We start from the raw sequence: 22,584 nt of genomic DNA, 5'->3' as shown, positions 1-22,584 counted from the left end.
TTTATATCTGTCATTCCATTGCCTTCTTGTCTGTGAGTAATCATAGCTTGTCTTATTGTTTCCTCTTTGTAAGTGACGTCATTTTTCTTGAGCTGCTCTCAGGATTGTCTTTGGTTTTGGCAAGTGTGATTATGTGTCTTGGTGATTTTCTTTTCGGCTCTATCTTACATGTGGTTCATCGAGCTTCTTGGATGATCAGCTTTTCATCTTTCATTATATTTGGAAACTGACAGCAAATCTTCAACAATCATCTCTGTTTTCCATTTTCTCCCCCTGTTCTGGAACTCTGAATACGCACAAATTTTTGCTCTTGATTTGTGTCCCACATAATTCTTTGGTTTTCTGCATTCTTTTCTCTGATTTATTCTCATATGAACCGGCATCCATGGATTTGTCTTCAATCTCACTGATTCTGTCTCCCATTGTTTCAAATTTGCTCCTAAAACCTCTATTGAGTTGTCCACTTCTGAAACTTTGTTTATCTTTTGGATTCTAGTTGTTTAGTATGATTTCTAATTTTTTTTTTTGATGTTTTGTTCTTGTATCATTTTCCTGAGTTCTTCTATTGCTTTGTGTTTTCCTTGATTTTGGCTATGTTGTTGTTGGTTTTGCCTGTGTCTTCCATGATTTTGTCTATTATTTCATTGCTTTTATATTTGTTTTCCTTCATCTCTTTCCTAATCTCTTAAAGGGCCCTAAATATTAGCCTTTTGAATTCCATATCAGGTAGTTCCACTGGTTTTTCTTCTACCAGGTCATATAACTCTTGGTTTTGGTCACTTGCTGGAGTCATCTTGTCCTGCTTTTTATATGTTTTGATACTGTCTTCTGTCTCTGAGACATTAAGGTATTACTTTTTTTGATTCTATGTTTCTTTTGTTCTGCTTTTCTGTTTTGTTTTGCTTTGTCAGGGCAGGCTGGCCAGGGATGTTTTGATGCTTGCTTATCTGTGGGCATGGTAGTTCTCACCACCTCATTTGGGTTGCAGGGCTGAAGCAGGCAGAACAAGCCTGCTTCGCTCTACACTGGTTTGGTAAGGTGGCTGAGGGTGGACTGAGTGGTCCTTGTCTGCCTCCTGATGTTGGTCCAGCTGTGTGGGAGTGTTCACAGCCCCTCCTATACCAGATAAGTAGGGGTGTAGGACTGGGAGTGGTACAGGCTCACTTTCCACTGTTCAACAACTGGTCAAGTGGCAGGAGGGAGCAGTGCAGGCCCAGCGCTGTGGAGAGCTTGAGCATTGGGGACCCTCTAGCCACTGCAACACGTCAGGAGCTGGTGGTAAGGGTGAGTGGCATATGGGGCTAGGAGGAAGAAAAAAGATAAAGTGTAGCTGGCTAGTGGGGATGGGGCATACCTGGGGGTTGGTGGGAAAGAGGGAGAGTTGGCGTATGAGCCTACGTGGGAGGTAGAAAGAGAAGAAAAAAAAGTGGCAGCGTGGTGGGGGCAGGTGGACCTGAGAGCCAGTTGGAAGGGAGGGGATGTGATGTACAGAGGTAGGTGGAAGAAACAAAAGGAAAAAAAAAAAAAAAAAAAGACACACTAGGAGCCAGCAATGGGAGCAGGGCACACTCAGGGTGGCCATGCGCTAGTGGTTCTCTAGCTGAGATGGCAAGGTGTGACCCTGTAGGATGGGGTGGAGGTTGCGTACAGGGCTAGGTGGAAGAAAGAAAAGGAAGAAAGGAGGAAAAAAATGGCGCAGTGGGATTCAGTGGGTGGGCAGGGGGCGCTCTAGCTGAGTGGTGTGGAATGGCCCATCAGGACATGGTTGGAGGGAGAAAGAAGGAAACGAAAAATGAAAATTGGTAAAGTGGGAGCCAGTGGGTGGGAGCAGGATGGACTCGGGGCAGCTGTGTGCCAGTGGCTCTCTAGCCAAGCAGCACCGCATGGCCCGTTGGGAAGGGATGGAGGTGGCACATGGTGCTAGGTGGGAGGGAGAAGGAAAAGGAAGACAGGGAAAGAGAAAAGAAAAAAATGGTGCAGTGGGAGCCAGCCAGTGGGGGTGGGGTGGACCCAAGGCAGCCATGGGCCAGCAGCTCTCCAGCCGAGTGACACAGTATGGCCCACTGGGAAGGGGCAGAGGTGGCACATGGGACTAGGTGGGATGGGGAACAAAAGAAAAAGGGAAAGAGAAAAAAAAATGGCATGGAGGGTGCTGGCCAATGGGAGTGGGACAGACCTGGGGTCATAGCGAGCTGGTGCATCTCCAGCTGAACAGCGCAGTGTGGCATACTGTGGTAGACTGTAATCTTTACGGAAGTAGGTCACCAGGTCTTTTCTGCCGCAAAGCAGCTGGTAGGTTCAAACTGCAGACCTTTCAGTTAGCAGCCGAGCGCTTAACCATAGCGACACCAGGGCTCCTTTAAGGACTACTACTATTACTTAATAAAAAGGGTAGGGATTTAAGGGACCATATCTTTTCACTTTTTAGTAAACCACATGGGAAAACGCTTTATTTAATAAATGTATAGGAAATTACAACTTGAAAACTGCAAATACAGTACATATACATATACCATACTTTGATCTTAAATTACATGGACAAACCCCAGCTTCAAAATCTTTCTAAAATCAATCATATGCAAAATACCTTGTTTCTGAAGGGGCATATGGAAAACTATATATAATTTGTTAACCTGTGATATGGCTTATTTATTTAGAGAAGCATAAGCTTTCCAAATACACACTTATCTCCCAGGTGCAAAGCTGACATACTAACACATTTCAATTTTCTTTTACAGTTATTCAGAATATATTTAATTGCATTGTTTAAATTGACACTGTCATAGATTTAACTGGAAAGTCTCCATAAATGCTTTCAATCTTATAAAAAAATCAGAAAATATTTGTTGGTTTTCCAATATGACGGGAAGGGCAGGTTAAAGTCTGTATAAGCAGGAATTCAATGACTGGCTGGTCTGAGGGTACGCACACCATTTCTTTTCAATTTTTGTGTTCCTACCACCATCATAAGCAACATCCCTGATTTGTAATCTGTAAAACAGATCTGAAGCCCTGGACAACAAGGTTCACGTGAGAGGTCTGGAGTCAGGGTTTGCAAACGGTATTCTGGTCAGAGAAACATGAAGCTTAATATGATCATTTGGAAATGAGACTTGCCTCTCCTCAACACAGCATGTAGTGAGGTGTCACTATTCATTTGTGACTAATACCAACTGGCTCATGAGCTAAGCTTGGTTCAAAAACAAATGTAACTAATGAACTAGTCTTATCTCTAGACACACATTCTGTAACTTTAAATTTACTAAATACAAGGTAGGGTCAATAGCAAAATTGCCTTATTCCAAATGGGCTCAAATTCTCTAAGAACACCGTATTCATTGTTGTTGTTAGCTGCTGTTGAGTTGGACCCCGACTCATGGTGACCCCGTATGTTAGAGTAGCACTGCTCCATCTGGTATTCTTGACAGTAATCTTTATGGAAGCAGATTGCCAGGCCTTTCTTCTGCAAAGCTGCTGGGTTGGCTTGAACTGCCAACTTTCTGGTTAGCAGCTGAATGCAAAAAACGTGCTTATTCATCATTCAGTTTCCTTATTCATTATGGCAAACCAATTTAATATCAGTGGATAGGAAATAAATTTAGCTAACTGTTTCAGAACAGAAGGCGTATTTCTTCTAAAGCTGTGAGAGTGGCTGTTTCAGAAACAGGCGCCAGTCTGTTAGCAATGATCTGCACACATGGTCCCATGGTGCAGCATCTACTTCTGTCCCTCACATGTATTCCACAAAGTTCAGTGTGCAGAGAAATCTGGATCAGAGACAGTCAGCTGCTAAAAAAGTTCTTCCCCATCTAAACACATTTCTAAGTGGTGCCTAGTTTCTGAAAGATATTTTTTCCTCACATTAAAATGAAAGGGAAGCTTGTATATCTGCTCTTGCCCATGTCTATTCTGGGAAATTCTATTAAAGACAAATCCTGTCATTTGGGACACCTAGGCTCAAGAGACAGAACAGTGAGACTTAGAAGAGCAGGAAACTTAGTTTTAGAAAATGGAAATAAGTACCCAAAGCTGAAAACAGGAAAATAAATCCAGTGATCTGGCAAACAATACCAATAGGGAGCTGTGAGTTGTGAAAATCTGTGCTCACATTTTCAAGGTATAGGAAATGAAAAATGAGGAATTACAACAGTTTCTAGTTGTGTATTTCACCACCCTCTGACGTATGCCTTATTCAACCACATCTCCCACATTATAAGGCTAAGGCAGCGTGATCGTTAATGAAACAATACTTCCTTTTCCTAAAATAAACCAAAATGCTGTACCTGACCAGAGTTATGAAATACAGGTTTACGAGCACAAGTAACGGATTGTTTGCAAATGTTAATTAAAATATACCTCACTGAAGAACTACGAAGTTTTTATGCTGTGATCTGTTTTCCCAGTGGAAAATTAAGAATGCCATGTGTTTATCCAGCTCAGCCACTGCGTTTCACAGGGCAGTAGGGCGCTTCTTTAGAGAGCTCAGCTGAGAAGTGCAGCACGTGGTTGTAGCTCAACAGGTGAAGGACGGGCTGAACATTCCCTGTCAGAAGTTACGTGGTCCCCACTCTTATCTGCTAAGCTGACATCCTTCTCTGGTGTTTCAGTTACAAAACATTAAATCAGTTTTCAAGGCTCACAGGCCCAGTAAAGTACAAGTTCAAGTACAAAGTTTGCAGTCCTTGCTACAAAAACAAAGCACAGGAAACTTCATGTGTACCTCACTTTATGCAGAACACGATAATTAAGGTTTATAAAAGTTTTCAGTGTTCCTGCATTTTACAAAAGGATCCTTTCCAATCCCAAAATGGATTTTAAATTGTTTTATCATGTAATTTTATAGGAACAGGCCTATATGAAAGGCCAGATATACCTATATAGAATACGAGAAAGTCACAAGAAACAAGCTTAGTAGATATGGGAAACTGCTAATTTAAAAAAAATTTTTTTTACAGCAACACGTAAAAAAAAATGGGCATAGAGGTACTTATGAAAATACTTTGTGGGGGGTGGGAGCAGTTGGCAGACAAACATTGATTTGCATAAAAACATGGTATTATTTTCCTTGATCTCGCTAATTATCTGAAGTACATAAATGCCCAGAGGACCACTGAAATGCTTCTCATTTATTCTTAATTGCTTTCTATATTTAAGATTATTTTGATTTCAATAGTTTAGATGCTCTTGAAATTTTGGAAAAATTCAAATTATTATTTTAAATGGATTCAAAATAAAAATCCCATGAAGCAGAATTTCAATTTAATTAAATGAACACTTACTGGGTATTACCAGAAACCGTCAGTTCCCATTGGAGCCCTGGTGGCGCAGTGGTTAAGAGCTTGGCTACTAACCGAAAGGCTGGCAGTTTGAATCCACCAGTCACTCCCTGGAAACCCTATGGGTCAGTTCCGCTTTATCCTACGGGGTTGCTATGAGTCAGGGTTGACCTGAGGGCAATGGGTTTAGTGTTTTGGTTTATCAGTTCTCATCAACCCTTTTATTAGGTGCTATAAGCCCTCAACAATCTTTTAAGTAAACCTAGGTTTTCTTACAGTGAGTGTTACAGATTGAATCACGCCCCCCCCACCCCCCCTAAATATGTGCTGTAAACTTAACCTCTAGGCCTGTGGCTATAATACCATTTGGGAAGTGGTTGTCTTAGTTATGTTACTAAGGCAGGATTAGCGCAGGTCGTATGTTTCAGAGACCCGGGAAGAGAGAGGCCAAGCACATGAAGACTGTGCAGAAGCAGAAGCCCAGAAGAGACAAGGACCTTCCTCTAGAGCCGACAGAGACAGAAAGCCTTCTTCTAGAGCCAGCATCCTGAATTCAGACTTCTAGCCTCCTAAACTCTAAGAAAATAAGTTTGTTAAAGCCATCGACTTGTGGTATTCTGCTGTGGCAGCACTAGGTAACTAAGACAGTGAGGTACCTGGTAGAAAGGCAGGCTCTGTCCCCTAGTCTTCATGCACATTTTAAGTCACCTGCAGGCCTATCAGCATCTGAACTCATAACTCGCCTGGTGTGTGGTTACACTACTCTGGTTTTCTGAGTCAAAGAGCCATATAAATTCTTAGTGTAAGAAACTGCTCCAGTTGAAAATGCACTCTTAATGCACATAAAGATATTCTCAAAACCAAGAGCTCCAAAATGGAATATGAATATTCACCGGGGTCTCTTTAACACAACTGCTGCCAATTCAGTTGCCTCCAGTTTGGAAATTCTTATGCTTATCCTGCCTACAACACAGATTTAATGCCCATTTTTATTCTAGTGTTTTAAAAAACATACACAAGGTCAAAAACCCTTGAATTTTTTTTCCTCAAAGTAATATCTCCCCCCAACACCCATGGGCATTTCTGCTATGGTATTATTAGAAAACTTCAAAATTACATTTTACTGTTTTTGGTGTCCATGAAGGATCCCTAACCTGCATCAGAAAGCAGTGTTTCTGGAAGAACATGGTTAATCCACACGTGAGAAAAAAGCAGGTGCTAAAACAGAAGCTCAGCTCTCTAGAGTTCTCCCCTGAAAGAGCACACAGATGAAGTGGTAGGGAGGCAGGAACTGAGGTCTGGTGTCAACTGGACACACAGAACGCAAGGCAGTTTTTAACGAGGCAGGAGAACACTGTTTACATCTGGTAGGCTCTGGCTGTTCTTAAAGACAATTCCATGAACCAAAAAAGTGGTTTTGGGGAGACATAAATCTGAAACTCCATAACCTATCTTCACTCATATTTTGCTTTAAATTATAGTAATTGGACTTCAATTTTTGCCATTCAGAATAATACTGAAACTATTTCCTAAATAATTTAATGACAATGACTACAATATATAAGGATTTGGTTCTGATAGGATTACAAATAGCCAAAAACATTGAGATTCAAAACCCTATAATATCTGGAAAAATGTTATCATTTATAACTATAACATCTGTGGATGTTTTGTTATAAAGTATAACTATAACAATAACATTAAGACTTATTCATGAAATAAAACACTTCTGAAACACTTGGGAATACATGCTTATTCCATTCTCTGGGAATTACTAGTACTTTCTGAAATCTGCTGAGAAATAATTTCTGTAAAAAGAGAGCAGCAAATTCTAGAAGCTGGATGTTAAGATTATATAATAAAAAAAAATTCACTTTTCTAGCACTGGCTTGATACAAAATGGGCTTTAAAAAGTATTTTTAAATGCAAACACTGAATTCTTGATGCTTCCTTTAAGACACGTACTGTACTGGCATAACGAACTATGGTCTTGGATTGTCTTCTGTGAGGTATCTGTAGAGTCACATCTCATTCTGTAAACCGTGTTTGGCAACATCTTCATCTGAAAATCACGGTGAAGTCGCATTTTACCATTAAGCGGAAACCAGAAGCACTGTCAAGCTGGAGTGACTGTTTTGAGAGACCAGTGCTTAATATGGAGACAGCTGTCAGGTCTGCATTTATTGCTCTCAAGTCTGTGACTGCAGATAAATAAGGCGGTAGTCCCCAAAGCGTAAAATTAAGGAGCGAAACTCTGACAATTTGCACAAGTTCTGACCACTTCATGCCTGTAACTCTGAAGCTGAATAGTACATTTATACATGCCAAATGTGGTCAGTAATAAATGTTTTGCTTTGGACTGTACTTCCTCCCATTTAGATGAACTTCCAGGAACTGCAATGTCAAGAAAATATCATTACTGCTCATTGTACACAGTTAACGTTAGGGAATAAATACACAGGAAAAAAACCCTTAATATCCTGTGAACATATTTTTATTAGTCTGATTTCTACCCTTTCTAAGCTGTTCTGTTAGAAAAGTATGTCCGTTTACTTTTAAACTTTTAATGATGGCTTCTCCTTATCCCAATCTCTCCCGTTTACTCTCTAGAGAAAAGAATACTAGGGCATCGACTACAAGGATTCCCATTAAAAGACCTTGGCCACTTTCTTATACCACATTCATGTATTATTTCGATAAAAATTAAAAAGCATCAATTTGTGAAATTATAGAAAGAAACAGAATCTAGCTTTTATTGTACAGAAAAAATATAGTAAATACATTTAGTGTTTTTAATCTGAAGGTAAAAAAGCAATTCTTGATGTCTCATCTCTAAGAGATCGAAAATGATTGTTCTGCTTCCAGTACTGACCGGCAACCTGCCTCTGGAAGAGCCTTACATCTGCCTTAAACAAATTCTCAGCAGAAAAGTCTTCCTACTTAATTACAGGTACAGACGCTTGGCTCCAAGGACAGAGCCCACCAAGCCCGGCCCCGCGTTTACCGTGAGCAACATACTTAGCTGTATGTGAACTATGGCAGTAGATTTTCCTGATGTGAGAGACCAGATATTTAAATCTTCCACTGAATAAACATCTTCTATTTTCATCAAGGCTTCTTTTATATAGTCTACATTCAAATGGCTTGGCACACCTATTAGTTCAGAATACATCATTTATGAGTAAAGTTTCTTTTGGAATAAATTTTAACATAATTGCACTAAGAATCAAAAGAGTCTCCTTATTGTTCTAGCTCCAGTCATGAGCATTATTGATAGGACTTTTTTCCAAAGAAACTAAATAAATGGCTTCGCCAAATTCAGTCCAAATGAATATTTTATATTAATACTCACTAAAAAATACGATATATACAAAAGAGGTTAATAAATGCTTTAAAAATGTTCATTCTCCTTAAAAAGGAATGCTAATCAAACCAGAACACTTGATTTTATTATCTAGGCTAAGAGGAAAAAAAAAAAATCCAATGATGATAAATCTGTTGAGAGCTTATATTTACATGCTTACACATAATATCAGTAAGGGAAGGATATGGTTAATGTAATAAAGTTGCAAGTTAAATGGGAATTAAAAAATTAATAAATCATTAAACATAACTGCATTAAGAATCAAGAGTTTTGTTATTGTCCTAGCGCCAGTTTATTAGCGGCATGACCTTGACCAAGATACTTTATCCCTCTGAACCCCAATTTTGTTTGTAAATGGGGGTAATAATGTTTGCCTGCCCACCTTGCTTAGCTGATGTATGGATCCAGTGGTCTAACAGATGGGAAAGTGCATTGATTGTTATATGTTATATAAATGGTAGGTGGTGTTCCGATAGCCTAGTAAGTATCAGTAAAAAGAAAGGAAAAGACAAGGCTCCTACCCTAGAGTGCTCCCTGCCCCCAAATCTGATTCAGGGAAATAATAACCCACGATGGGGATATGACTGAGCTCTTACCTTCCAGTATTATAACTACTGTGTCCCATATGATACGAAACGTTGTAAAAGCCACAAGTAATGAAAATACATATGTACAGATGGGATCAGCAATCTTGTATTCTGGCTGAAAGGTAATAGATCAAAAATGTGTGATCAAAATACCAAACCAGTTGCTGTTGAGTCGATTCCGACATATGGTGACCCCATGTGGTCAGAATATAACTGTGTGCCATAGGATTTTCATGCCTGTGACCTTTAGGAAGTAGATCACCAGGCCTTTCTCACAAGGTGCCTCTGGGTGGGTTCAAACCCCCAACCTTTTGGTTAGTAGCCCAATGCTTAACCGTTTGTGCCATTCAGGGACTCCAAATATAGACAGACATAAAACAGACTGTAAGGCACAACAAGGCCTGCTTTGTGCCCCGCCCCTTGGCTTTCGTCGGTAGGATTGAGAATACCTTTACGACTCTGATGCTGTAACCCAGAAACATCTTCATTCTCCCCTAGGCTGCTCCAGTGCCTTTCCCGGTGGGGCCTATATCCAGAAGCTTAATTGTGTGGTCTACTGTTCTCCTCTGTGCCTTCTCTAAACCTTCCACCCAGAATCCTAGAATACGAGAGCTGGAAGAGGTTTTAGCAGCCATCTGGTCTAAGCCTCTCGTATTAGAGAGGAGGGAACTCAAATTTAGAGTTGAGGGACTTGTTCAAAGTGATGACGGCAGAGCGAAGATTAGAACCCGGATCTCTGGATTTCTAGCTTAGTTCACTTTCCACTACCTAGTAGTTTGGTGACAAGGCTTAAAGTTGAGTTCTCCAGTGAAGGCATGACCAAGGCCAGCTACGGAGAAATCACCCCACAAAGTGATACTACTTTGTTTACTGCTAACAAAAGAGCGGTACTGATACAAGATTAAGGTTGCATCAATGCAAAATAAATAGGACTGGTACTGGTATCTAGTATACTGATAAAGACAATCACCTTCAGTTTTAATGTTGAAATCAAATATATTTTAAAAGAGAAAAATGAGCCATCATGTTACCTTGAATCGTATGATGTACGCAGCTATTAGCACACCAACACTCTGTACCAAATCCCCCAATGCATGTACGAACGCAGCTCTCACTGCCAGGCTATGCTGCCCATGGCCGTGTCCATGCCCATGACCGGTAGTGGGAGAATCTGAAGGTGTGCGGTGGGAATGGGAGTGATGCTGACCAGACTGGTTCAACAGAAACCCCATTCTGTTGAAAGTAAAAGAAAAAATTATTATTTTCCTAATGTTTTGATAAAAATACTTGTTACTAATCAGACACTAATGAGGCAACATGGAACTCATTCCTTTATTCATTTAATAAACATCTGAGCACTTAGTATGTATCAGCGCTGTTCTAGGTGGTGGGGTCAGAACAGAAAATAAGACAGAGACATCCCTACTGCCATGGAGTTTAAATTCTAGTACAGAAGGCAGAGAAGTGGACAATAAATACGTAACATAATGCCAGGGAATGCACAATGCTTGGCAGAAAAGTAAGGCCCTGTAAGGAGGTGGAAAACAAAGGGAGAGTGGTCACAGAAGGCCCCTCTCTCACTCAGAGGCCTGAACGACGCGAGGGAGCAAGCTGTGGCAGAAGAGTGTGCGAGGCAGAAGGAATTGCAGGGCAAAGGTCCTAAGATGGAAAGGTGCTGGGTGTGCTTGAGAAACAGCAAGATGGCTACTGTGGCCAGGATAGAGGGAGTGAGAGAGCTGGAGGGAGAGTGGAAGAGGTACACAGGGTCCTACTAAAACAAAATACGGAAAGGACATTTGATTATATTCTAAGGGCAAATAGAAGTCACTAGGACAGAAACTAGGCTAAATTTGGCCCACTACCTGTTTTTATAAATAACGTTTTATTGGAACACAGCCATGCTATTTGTTTACATATCATTTGTGGCTGCTTTTGTTCTATAACAGCATAGCTGAGCAGCTGTGACAGAGACTGTATGGCTCTCAAAACCTAAAATACTTACTTTCTGGCCCTTAATAGAATAAGTTTTCTGACCTCTGGTCTAAGTAACGAAATAGATATCAAGAAAATTGGGCAGTTTATAGAAAAAAATTGATAGTTTTTAGAAAAAAATCTAATTAATATAAAAGTGTTATAAAGTTAAATAAAAAACTTAGTCCTGCTTAAATTCCTGATTATTTGTTATATATAAGCCAACTAACGAGGAATTTATAATGCCAAAAGTGTTTTATTCACATTTATTATAAAATTTAATATACCATATAATTAAAAAATATAGGAAAGTATTACTGTATATTATGGCCATCAAGTTGGTTTCCATTCATAGTGACCCCATGTACAACAGAACAAAACACTGCCTGGTCCTGCACCATCCGCACAGTCCTTGTTACGCTTGAGCCCACTGTTGCAGGCACTGTGTCAGTCCATCTCCTTGAGGGTCGTCGTCTTTTTCACTGACCCTCTACTTTACCAAGCATGATGTCCTTCTACAGGGGCTAGTCCCTTCTGATAACATGTCCAAGGTATGTGACACATAGTCTCACCATCCTTGCTTCTACTACTGAATGCTCTAAGTTCACAGTACTTGCAAATATCTAACGTAAACAAACAAACAAACAGAGCTTACATTATGTTAACAGCAACTCCAACAGCTGCGGTAATGAGCATTATATCTCCATTTATTTCATAGTCCATATGGATAGTTCTCTGCACAGCTTCATATAGGAGGAATCCCATGAGTATATACACCAATAGCACACTAATCATAGCTGACAAAACCTCTGGAGGGAAAAATGTGTAAAACAATATATTTGTAGCATGGTTGGTACACTTTATACAAACTAAATATTGTACAATTTTTTATTTTTTTCCTCTAAGGAAATAAAACTACTCTATCATTGTTGTCATGTTATTTTTCTTACAAAGAGCATTAGTAGCTCCACTGATTTGGGTCCTTCACTAGTTCACCCCTCTATTACTCACCCCGCCATGTCTCTTCAGGGTCAAACTACATATATTCAGAAACCATTCACAAGGTAAAATATGACAAACTGAGAAAAAATATTTGTAACATACATGACCTACAGATTAACTTCCTTAATAATAGCAGGATTACTTCCCCCGCCCCCCTACCAAATTAGCAAAACTTAAAAGGTCTGATAATACCCAGAGTTGGCAAGATTGTATTGGTGGAAGTGTGAGGTGGTACTACCTTTTTGGAGGGCATTTTAATAAAACTAATTAAAATGTAAAATGGATATATTCTGTGATCCAGCAATTCTACTTCTAGGATCTCTCCAACAGAAGCACTTCCATATGTGTACAGCGTACGTACAAAGCTTTCACTGTACCATTGTCCGCAGTACCAAAAAGATAAATCTAGTAACATCTTAAATGTCCATCAATGAGGAAATGGATAAATAAATCACGACACATACATATAATGGGAGTACCACAGGGCCATTTATTTAAAAAAAAAAGGGGGGGAGAAAAGAAAAACAAAAATCATGCAAATTGATAATCACAAAGATAAAGTGTTAACGTCTAGGAAGTAAGAGTAAGAGCTAGGGATTTACTTTTCACTTTGTTCTTTTTGGTACTATTTGAAAATGTTTTAAATTTTTACCACAAATATGTTTTACTTGTAGAATAAAGAAAAACAAAAATATTTTCAAGGCAGGCAAGTATTCATAAATACCCTTGACCCCAAAATTTCTTTTCTAGGAATGATATACACACTCGTGCCAAACGAACTGCACATGTGCAAAATGAGGTCTGTTACGAGGTTATGCACCAAGCACTGTATAATACCAGAAAACTACTGGAAACAACCAAAGGAGTGATCAGTAGGGCACCTGGAACACGGAATACCGTGCAGCTATTGGAAGAGGGATAAGAAAGCTCTTTATGTACTGATAAGAAACAATCTTCAAGACAGAGCTATGTAAAAAAAAAAAAAAAGCATGGTGCAGAAGAGTAGTAAGGTGTGTTACCGTTACCATTTGTGTAAAGCAAGGAAGAAAGAGAATATATAAATAATCACCTGTAAATGCAATCTCTGGAAGGATATAAAAAATACTGGTTTCCTTGGGTGAGAATGAGTGGCTGGGAGATAAGAAGTGATTTTTCATTTTTTTTTTTTTTAATGCTTTTATGCCATTTGAGTTTTCTACCATACTGAATATAAAGTAAAAATAATTTTATATCTTTTCAAAATAACCAAAAGGTAATATGAAGCATAATTTTAAGTAATTAACAGTATTACATAAACAAATGTTGATACTCGAAACAATAAAAGCAGGAAAATACTTTTAAAGAAACTTTAGAAGAAACCAGACATTAATCCTGTTGAGTATTAAAAGGTAAAGCAACCTGGAAAACTGTTACCTGAGAGGATTCTCTGCTCGAAGGTTCCAGGCAGTCCAAGTATATTGTACTTTAAAAGATTTTTATTCCAACATATAAATTACAACACAGAAATATTATCTAACAGTTGCAGGCTGTTTCTTGAAGACACCTAATTAATGTAGCCAAACCCCAATAAAATCCTGTGCATCAACAGGACAGATGTTGGAATAAGACAGAAAGCATACAATTCTTATTCAAAACCACGGCCCACCTACCACTGACATACTAATCATCATACTTTGAAAGGGCTGCAGAAGTTAGAGAAAGGACCAACTGAAATTCAGGAAACTGCAGAAACTTCCATATGAAGTGGAGACTGTCAGCTCCTTGAGGATGCAAGCCTGGTCTTACTCCACGTTGCACTTACTGTAGGGCTTAGGACAGTTTGCATGTACCAGGTACACAAGTATTTGTGCATGAAGTTGTAGAATGAAGCTATTTAAAAGTTGAACAAGGGAAGATGATAAAAGTCTATATAATTATGAAAAAATTAAATAGAACATGAATAGTTTATCTAGTAAATCTAAAAAAAAATTAGATAAAAGGAGAAGACTTAAGCCAAATAAAATATGAAAACACATGCAATTTTCTGTCTTAAGTTATAACTGATGATGCTAAAGTACACATAAAATAAAGAAAGAAGAAATAATCAAAAAAAATTCAAACTGTAAAGTTTTATGTACTAGCAGCAGCCACCTCGTTTTACTCCTAACAAGAACTTTAATCTGTGTTAAGGCTGAAGCTAGCAATTAGGCCATCATGAAATTTAGGTGTTTTTAAATCAAATTTTCAATATAAAAATTGCAAAGCAATGTGCTTTACATTTATAAAGATTCATAGTTATACAAATTGTTGACATGGAGATGTGAATTATAATTAAACATTTTTTCAAAAATCCCGATAAGCAGGATGACCACACTTTCCAGTTTTCCCTGGACAGGCCCAGGTTATACCTGTTGTCCTGGTGTAATTATTAATAGTGCCTCACTTCACTCTCAGAAGTGTCCTGATTTGGATGATAATTACATGGTCACCCTAGTAGGGTTGCCAGACAAAATACAGGATGCACAAAATTAAATTTCAATTTCAGATAAACAACAGATAACTTTTTTTTTAGTATAAGTATTTCCTATGCAATATTTGAGATATACTGGGCACCCTGTAAAAAATTTTTTTTCCTAAATCCGGCAACCCTACACCCCAGTAATAATTTTCCTAAATGCTTAAAATTACCCTTTTGTGCACAAGGTCCCAGATAAGTGAAGCATTATTGAAGAAGAATAAAGTAGGATGACTTGTGCTACCTGACCTCAGAACCCACTACACAGCTATTATAGTCAAAACAGCCTGATACTCGTACAACTGACCAAGGGAACAGAATTGAGAACCCAGATGTGAATCCACTCATCTGCAGCCACCTGATCTTTGACAAAAGCCCAAAGTCCATCAAATGGGGAAAAGACAGTCTTTTTAACAACTAGTGCTGGCAAAACTGGATATCCATCTGCAAAAAAATGAAACAGGACCCATACCTCACACCATACACAAAAACTAATTCAAAATGGATCAAAGACCTACATATAAGACCAAAAACTATAAAGATCATAGAAGAAAAAATACGGTCAACGCTAGAGGCCCTAATGCATAGCATTAACAGGATAAAACCTATAACTAACAGTACACCAACACCAGAAGATGAGCTGGGTAACTGGGATCTTCTAAAAATTAAATACTTATGCTCATCAAAAGACTTCACCAAAGGAGTAAAAAGACAACCTACAGACTGGGAAAAAGTGTTTGGCTATTACAAATCAGACAAAGGTCTACCTTCTAAAACCTACAGGAAAATCCAACATCCCTACAACAAAAAGACAAATAATCCAATTAAAAAACGGGCAAAGGATACGAACAGACACTTCACCAAAGAAGACATTCAAGAGGCTAACAGATGCATGAGGAAATGTTCATGATCAGTAGCCATTAAAGAAATGCAAATCAAAACCATAATGAGATACCATCTCACCCCAACACTACTGGCACAAAAAAAAAAAAAAACCCGTAAGTAACAAATGTGGAGAGGCTGTGGGGAGATTGGAACTCTCATGCACTGCTGGTGGAAACGCAAAATGGTACAACCATTTTGGAAAACAATATTGTGCTTCCTTAGAAAGCTAGAAATAGAAATACCATATGATCCAGCAATCCCACTCCTAGGAATATATCCTAGAGAAATAAGAGTTGTCACACGAATAGACATATGCACACCCATGTTCACTGCACCATTGTCCACAATAGCAAAAACATGGAAACAACTTAGGTGCCCATCAACAGATGAATGGATAAACAAATCATGGTTCATACACACAATGGAATACTATGCAACAATAAAGAACAATGATGAACCTGCAAAGCATCTCACAACATGGATGAATCTGGAGGGCATTGTCCTGAGTAAAATAAGTCAATCACAAAAGGATGAATATTATATGAGACCACTACTATAAAAACTCATGAAAAGGTTTACACACAAAAAGAAACAATCTTTGATGGTTACAGGGAAGGGGAGAGGTGGCAGGGAAAAACACTAAGTAGACAATAGATAAGTGGTAACTTTGGTGAAGGGTAAAACGGTACACAATACTGGGGAAGCCAGCTCAACTTGTCCAAGGCAAGGTCATGGAAGTACCATAGACACATCCAAACTCCCTGAGGGATCAAATTACTGGGCTGAGGGCTGTAGGGATCATGGTCTTGGGGTACATCTAGCTCAACTGGCATAACCCAGTTTATAAAGAAAACATTCTACATTCTACTTTGGTGAGTAGCATCTGGGGTCTTAAAAGCTTGTGAGTGGCCGTCTAAGATACTTCACTGATTTCACCCTATCTGGAGCAAGGGAGAATGAAGAAAACCAAAGACACAAGGGAAAGAATGGACCACAACTACCACAGCCTCCACCAGACTGAGTTCAGCACAACTAGGCAGGAGGACTCCCACCCTTACAAGACCCACTATAGTTCTGCACTGAAAACTCAGTTTTCTGCACCAGTTTTCACCCGTGTGAGCAGCATAGAGGAATCCCAACGCCTGCCCACAATTAAGAGTAATACAATTCAGCTGATTCCTAGAAACTCCACAAATGGCATACAGGATACTGCTGTCAGTGACATTCCTTTCCCAGCAACTAAGGACTGTGCTTCAGACATAGTCTAATTCCCTCAGTGAAGGAGCAAAGACAACCATCTGCTGTCAAAATGTCTTCTAGACAGAGTACTGATAAAGGCAAAAAAAAAAAAAAAAAAAAGACAAAAATTTTAAGTAGATTTTTAGTGCTGAGATTTACAGTTCATAAGTAGTAGGCACAGATAACTAACACAGCTAAAGGAAACCCTGGTGGCGTCGTGGTTAAGAGTTTGGCTGCTAACCAAACAGTGGGCAGTTCAAATCCAATAGGCATGGCTTGGAAACTGTACGGGCAGTTCTGCTCTGCTCTACAGGGTTGCTATGAGTCAGAATTGACTCGATTCAATCGACAAACAGGTTTGGTTTTTTGGTTTCATACAGCTAAACAATCCTAATAGTAGTAATATGATCATTTATTCTGATAAAACAAAAAAAAAAACTCTTTCATTGTGAATAAATTTAACGTTGATAAAAGACCATGAATAGGACTAATTAGTGTTAATTTTTATTCACAGTATTTTTAGCAATGATGGAATGCAGAAAAAAGACAGCAGATTTTTTTCCCCCACATTTAAGGGACATGGAAGCTTTCAGCCAACAACTGAATTATGAACTGCTCCAACTTTCTCCTTCGTGCTCTGGGTCTGCCTCCGGTCACATACTTACAATAAAGTTTTCTGAGACACAAGGAGTGTCTAACAGATGGACTTTTCATTTCCTAGAAGAGACCCAGGAACTTTCACAACCTGAGAAGATTTCTGTGAATGTTAATACCCATTAGTTTTAGGTAAACTTGAAAGGTCATATATCACTGTAAACACAAATTTAGCATAAAAACTCTTGAAAGATATTTTTACGGAAACGCTAGAAAATCTTTTATTATATTTTGTTACTTTATATCTAAGTAATTAAATCACTCTACTTGGCTGAACTGTGGCACTAAAGGAGGAAGTAAAATGAATGAATATGTGTTTTTTGTTAAAACATCACTTGGGTCTTTTCATCCAGCTGAAGGATAGGCAAACATCAATGGCCCAGTGAAGACTAAATACACCCTGAATTTCACATAAAGAGAACAGCAGTTGTGGTTTGAATGGCTACTGAATGCTAAAAAGAAAATTAAATGGGAGAAAACACAGATGATTACCAAGTTTTCTTATCCCTATAAAATATTTTAAAACTCTTTATTGTAAATTTTAAAACATCAATAAGTTGCCCAAATTAGAGGTTTTCAAGATACATATGGAAAACAGGAATCCTTTCCCTCCTCTATTATTCTCTATCACAGTACCTTATTCTTTCCCTTTGCTGTACTACTTATTAGAATTTATATTTGTGTTTGGGTACATATTTACTGCATATCTCCCACTCAATACTATTGTTCATTCACTCAACAGGTAAATGCTGGACACCCATTCAGTGTGTGAATAATTTGCTTTAACTATGTAAACCACACTCAACACAAGCATATTTGATTTCTAAGGGGTGCTACCTAGGTGTCTGGTCTACCATAACTGTTAGCTCTGCAAATGCTATGATGTCAATATGAGTGTATTTCACTTAAATTACATAACACTTGCCCTTGTGTTGCCTCAAAGAACTGCCATACAGCAAATATCTAAAGACAGGTTTCAAGTGTCTATAAAAACAAATATTCTATCCGCAATGAAAGGGAAAGAGAGTGGAGATTTATCTTTCTCTCTACTTCCTTCCATGCTACTTCTCTTTTCTACCTTCTTCCAAAAGACAGGAAGAAAACAGAAGGAAAAACAGTAGGCTGTACTGGATTTGCCTAGGATTTTCAAACTAGCACAGGTATACCCCGATTTACTGCATTTCCCTTTATTGCACTCCACAGATACTGCCATTTTTAACAAATTGAAGGCTTGTGGCAACCCTGCCTCGAGCAAGTCTATTGGTGCCATTTTTCCAGTAGCAGTTGCTCACTTCGTGTCTCTGTATCACATTTTGGTAATTCTTGCAATATTTTTTCAAACTTTTTCATTACTACTGTATCTGTTATTGTGATCTGTGACCAGTATCTCCGATGTTACTACTGTAAGTGTTCTGGGGCACCATGAACCGCGCCCATACAAGACGGCAAACTTAATGGATAAACGTTGTATGTGTTCTGACTGCTCCACCGACCAGCCATTCCCCCGTGTCTCTCCCTCTCCTCGGGCCTCCCTATTCCCTGAAACACAACAATATTGAAATTAGGCCAGTTAATAACCCTAAAATGGCCTGTAAGTGTTCAAGTGAAAGGAAGACTCACATGTCTCTCATTTTAAATCAAAAGCTAGAGATAATTAAGCTTAGTAAGGAAAGCATGTTGAAAGCTGAGATATGCTGAAAGCTAGGCCTCTGACCCCAAGCCATTAGCCAAGCTGTGAATGCAAAGGAAAAGTTCTTGAAGGAAATTACAAGTGCTACTCCAGTGAACACATGAATGACAGGAAGGCGAAACAGCCTTATTGCTGACACGGAGAAAGTTTTAGCGGTCTGGATAGAAGGTCAAACCAGCCACAACATTCCCTCAAGCCAAAGCCTCATCCAGAGCAAGACCCGAACTCTCTTCAATTCTGTGAAGGCTGAGAGAGGTGAGGAAGCTGCAGAAGAAATGTCTGAAGCTAACGGAAGCTGGTTCATGAGGTTTAAGGAAAGAAGCTGTCTCCATGGCATAAAAGGGCAAGGTGAAGCAGCACGTGCTGATGTAGAGCTGCAGCAAGTGATCCAGAAGATCCAGCTGAGACAACTGATGAAGGGGCTACACTCAACAACAGATTTCCGTGTAGACGAAGCAGCTTTATGTTGGAAGAAGATGCCGTCTAGGACTTTCACAGCCAGAGCAGAGAAGCCGATACTTGGCTTCAAAGTCTCAAAGGACAGGCTGACTCTCTTGTTAGGGGCGAATGCAGCTGGTGACTTTAAGTTGAAGCCGATGCTCATTTACCATTCTGATAATCCTAGGGCCCTTAAGAACTATGCTAAACCTACTCTGCCTGTGCTCTAGAAATGGAAGAACAAAGCCTGGATGACAGCACATCGGTTTACAACGTGGTTTACTGAATATTTTAAGCCCACTGTTGAGACCTACTGCTCAGAAAAAAAGATTCCTTTCAAAATATTACTGCTCACTGACAACGCACCTGGTCACCCAACAGCTCTGATGGAGATGTACAAGGAGATCAATGTTATTTTCATGTCTGCAAACACAACATCAGTTCTGCAGCCCATGGATCAAGGAGCACTTTTGACTTTGAAACTTTGTTATTTAAGAAACACATTTCATAAGGCTAGCTACCACAGGTAGTGATTCCTCTCATGGATTTGGGCAAAGTAAACTGAAAACCTTCTGGAAAGGATTCACCATTCTAGATGCCACTGAGAACATTCTTGGTTCGTGGGAGGAGGTCCAAACACCAACACTAACAGGAGTTTGACAGAAGCTGATGCCAACCCTCATGGATGACTCTGAGGGGTTCAAGACCTCAGTGGAGGAAGGAACTGCAGATGTGGTGGCAACAGCAAGAGAACTACAAGTGGAGCCTGAAGATGGGAGTGAACTGCTGCAATCTCATGATAAAACCTTAACAGTTGCTTCTTATGGATGAACAAGGCAAGCGGTTTCTTCAGACGGAATCTACTCCTAGTGAAGATGCTGTGAACACTGTCGAAATGACAACAAAGGATTTACAATATTACGTAAACTTAGCTCATAAAGCAGCGGCAGAGTCTGAGAGGACTGCCCCCAATTTTGAATGAAGTTCTACTGTGGGTAAAATGCTACCAAACAGCATCGCGTGCCGTGGAGAAATCTTTTGTGAAAGGAAGAGTCAATGGATGCAGCAAACTTCACTGTTCTCTCATTTTAAGAAATTGCCACAGGCACTCCAAATGTCAGCAACCACCATCCTGATGAGTCAGCAGCCATCAACATGGAGGCAAGACCCTCCACCAGCAAAAAGATTCCAACTCACTGAAGACTCAGATGATGGTTAGCATTTTAGCAACAAAGTATTTTTTAATTAAGGTTTGTATGTTGTTTTTTAGACATAATGCTATTACACACGTAACAGTACAGTACAGTGCAAGGATAACTTTTACATGCACTGGGAAACCAAAATATTTGTGTGGCTCACTTTATTGCGATATTTGCTTTATTTCAATGATCTAGAGCCGAACCTGCAATATCTCTGAGCTATGCCCGTATTTGTATTTCAATGCAGGCACAGACAACCCTACTACACGCAAGCTAAGGACATCATAAAGAATTTTCAGTGGGCTCCTATTGCCACCAGTATGTCAAAGTAAACTGCAAAGTTTGATTTTGGATCCTCGCCTCCCTTTATAAAAAATCTCCTACTTCATGCCTTCTTACCTTTACCGCTATCCCATACTCAGAGGGCTTAGTACTTTCAAGGGGAATGTTGGCTATTCAACATTGACCACCTCACTCACGTCTTGTCTTCTGCCTTAATAAAAATTTCCATTTCTAGGAAATACCCATTCTTTTCCTATAGATGTTCATGTGATGTGATTAAATTCCCACTAAGATGTGAGTAATTATAGGCATCACTCTTGTTGGGGTAAGGGGGTGGGAGGAAGCTGTTAAAATGAATCACCAATCACGGAGAAGAGATTATGTTATTTTTGGCTGCATGTACAGAGAAAGTGATTTTTTAGCTGAGTACTTTCTTCTCTAACATCAGGAAGCAAAATAACAAACTAGGTAGAATTAGCATTGTAGCCATAAATCAACCCGGGACAACCCACCATCCAGCGAGATCTGCCAGAGGACTTTGCTCAGTAGAAACAGGCACTGCTAAGACACTCCTGCACTGTCACTGCCATTAACCTAGACTGATGATGTGTATTACCAAAGGGCAAATCTTGATTTACATTTCACATGCAGACAACTCTGCTTATTACAGTCTGTGTGAACCAGTCCAGGGAGACTAAAATCAGCTACTTCTGATGCCAAATTGTGTAGTGGATAACAAATCCATTCCACACTCCAAATACGTCCTATAGAAATCTCATTTTCCTTCCCTGGTCAGTACAGACCCCAGCTGCCCACGCAGCCCTTCTCTCTCTTATCCCAAGCCACCTGGGAACTGGTCAGCGCGTAGTGGTTGCACGCCTGGGAGTCCATGTGACTCCCCCCAGTTCAGAGCAGACCCCAAATTTGGGGTTTTCCTCTACCCCTCAGGGTGCCATCTGTAAGCTCAGGAGTCCATATGACTCCTTTAACTTCAGACCAGCTCATTCCTCCTACTCCTTTGGGTCCTATAATTTGCTGGAACAATTCACACCACTCACTGAAGAAATCGTAACAAATGAACAAATGCATGGGGTGAGGCGGGAGGGGTTCCAGTGTGGAGCTTCCATATCCCCAAGGGTTGTGCTACCCTCCTAAGAGCAGGTGTTGCTCTTACCAACCAGGAAGCTCCATCTGGGCCTCTGGCTCAGGGCTCTTATCGGTCTCATGCCTCCTGAGGCTTAGTCAGTGTCAGGCCCCCTGATGAGCCTCTGCCCTTGGGGCTTTCAGGTACTAAGACCAAAAGCCAAATGGCTTTCAGCAGGGTGATTCCTTGCCTTTCATAGTTCTTTTCCTTACTAATGTGGCTTTGATTAGAATGTTAGGGGCAAAGGCAGAAGCAAATGCTCATCACAGAGTTAAACACGTGGTTTTTCTTGGTTCTGTAAACTGAAGGTAGACTTTTTCTGATGACATCTTTAGGACCTGTCCTGTTGCTGTACATAT

The 22,584-nt window shown here is 39.7% G+C and overlaps 1 protein-coding gene across 2 annotated transcripts in view; it reads right to left on the bottom strand.

The window, feature by feature from the left end:
• Nucleotides 1–2,424: 2,424 nt before the first annotated feature.
• SLC30A4 (solute carrier family 30 member 4) overlaps nucleotides 2,425–22,584 on the bottom strand; it is a 41,032-nt gene continuing 20,872 nt past the window's right edge. The window contains exons 3-7 of one of the 2 annotated variants that reach the window (XM_064292010.1): nucleotides 11,854–12,007; nucleotides 10,259–10,460; nucleotides 9,237–9,342; nucleotides 8,295–8,429; nucleotides 2,425–7,670 (exon numbers count right to left, since the gene is read on the bottom strand). In XM_064292010.1, coding sequence (XP_064148080.1) covers nucleotides 7,516–7,670; nucleotides 8,295–8,429; nucleotides 9,237–9,342; nucleotides 10,259–10,460; nucleotides 11,854–12,007 — 752 coding nt within the window. In that variant the 3' untranslated portion in view covers nucleotides 2,425–7,515. Of the gene's footprint in view, nucleotides 7,671–8,294; nucleotides 8,430–9,236; nucleotides 9,343–10,258; nucleotides 10,461–11,853; nucleotides 12,008–22,584 lie in introns of those variants that run through there. The other variant, XM_064292011.1, reaches the window with a different exon arrangement.

The sequence above is a fragment of the Loxodonta africana genome, chromosome 10 (assembly GCF_030014295.1).
Source record: "Loxodonta africana isolate mLoxAfr1 chromosome 10, mLoxAfr1.hap2, whole genome shotgun sequence".
Taxonomy (NCBI): Eukaryota; Metazoa; Chordata; class Mammalia; order Proboscidea; family Elephantidae; genus Loxodonta; species Loxodonta africana.
This window is presented reverse-complemented; position numbering and strand designations above follow the sequence as displayed.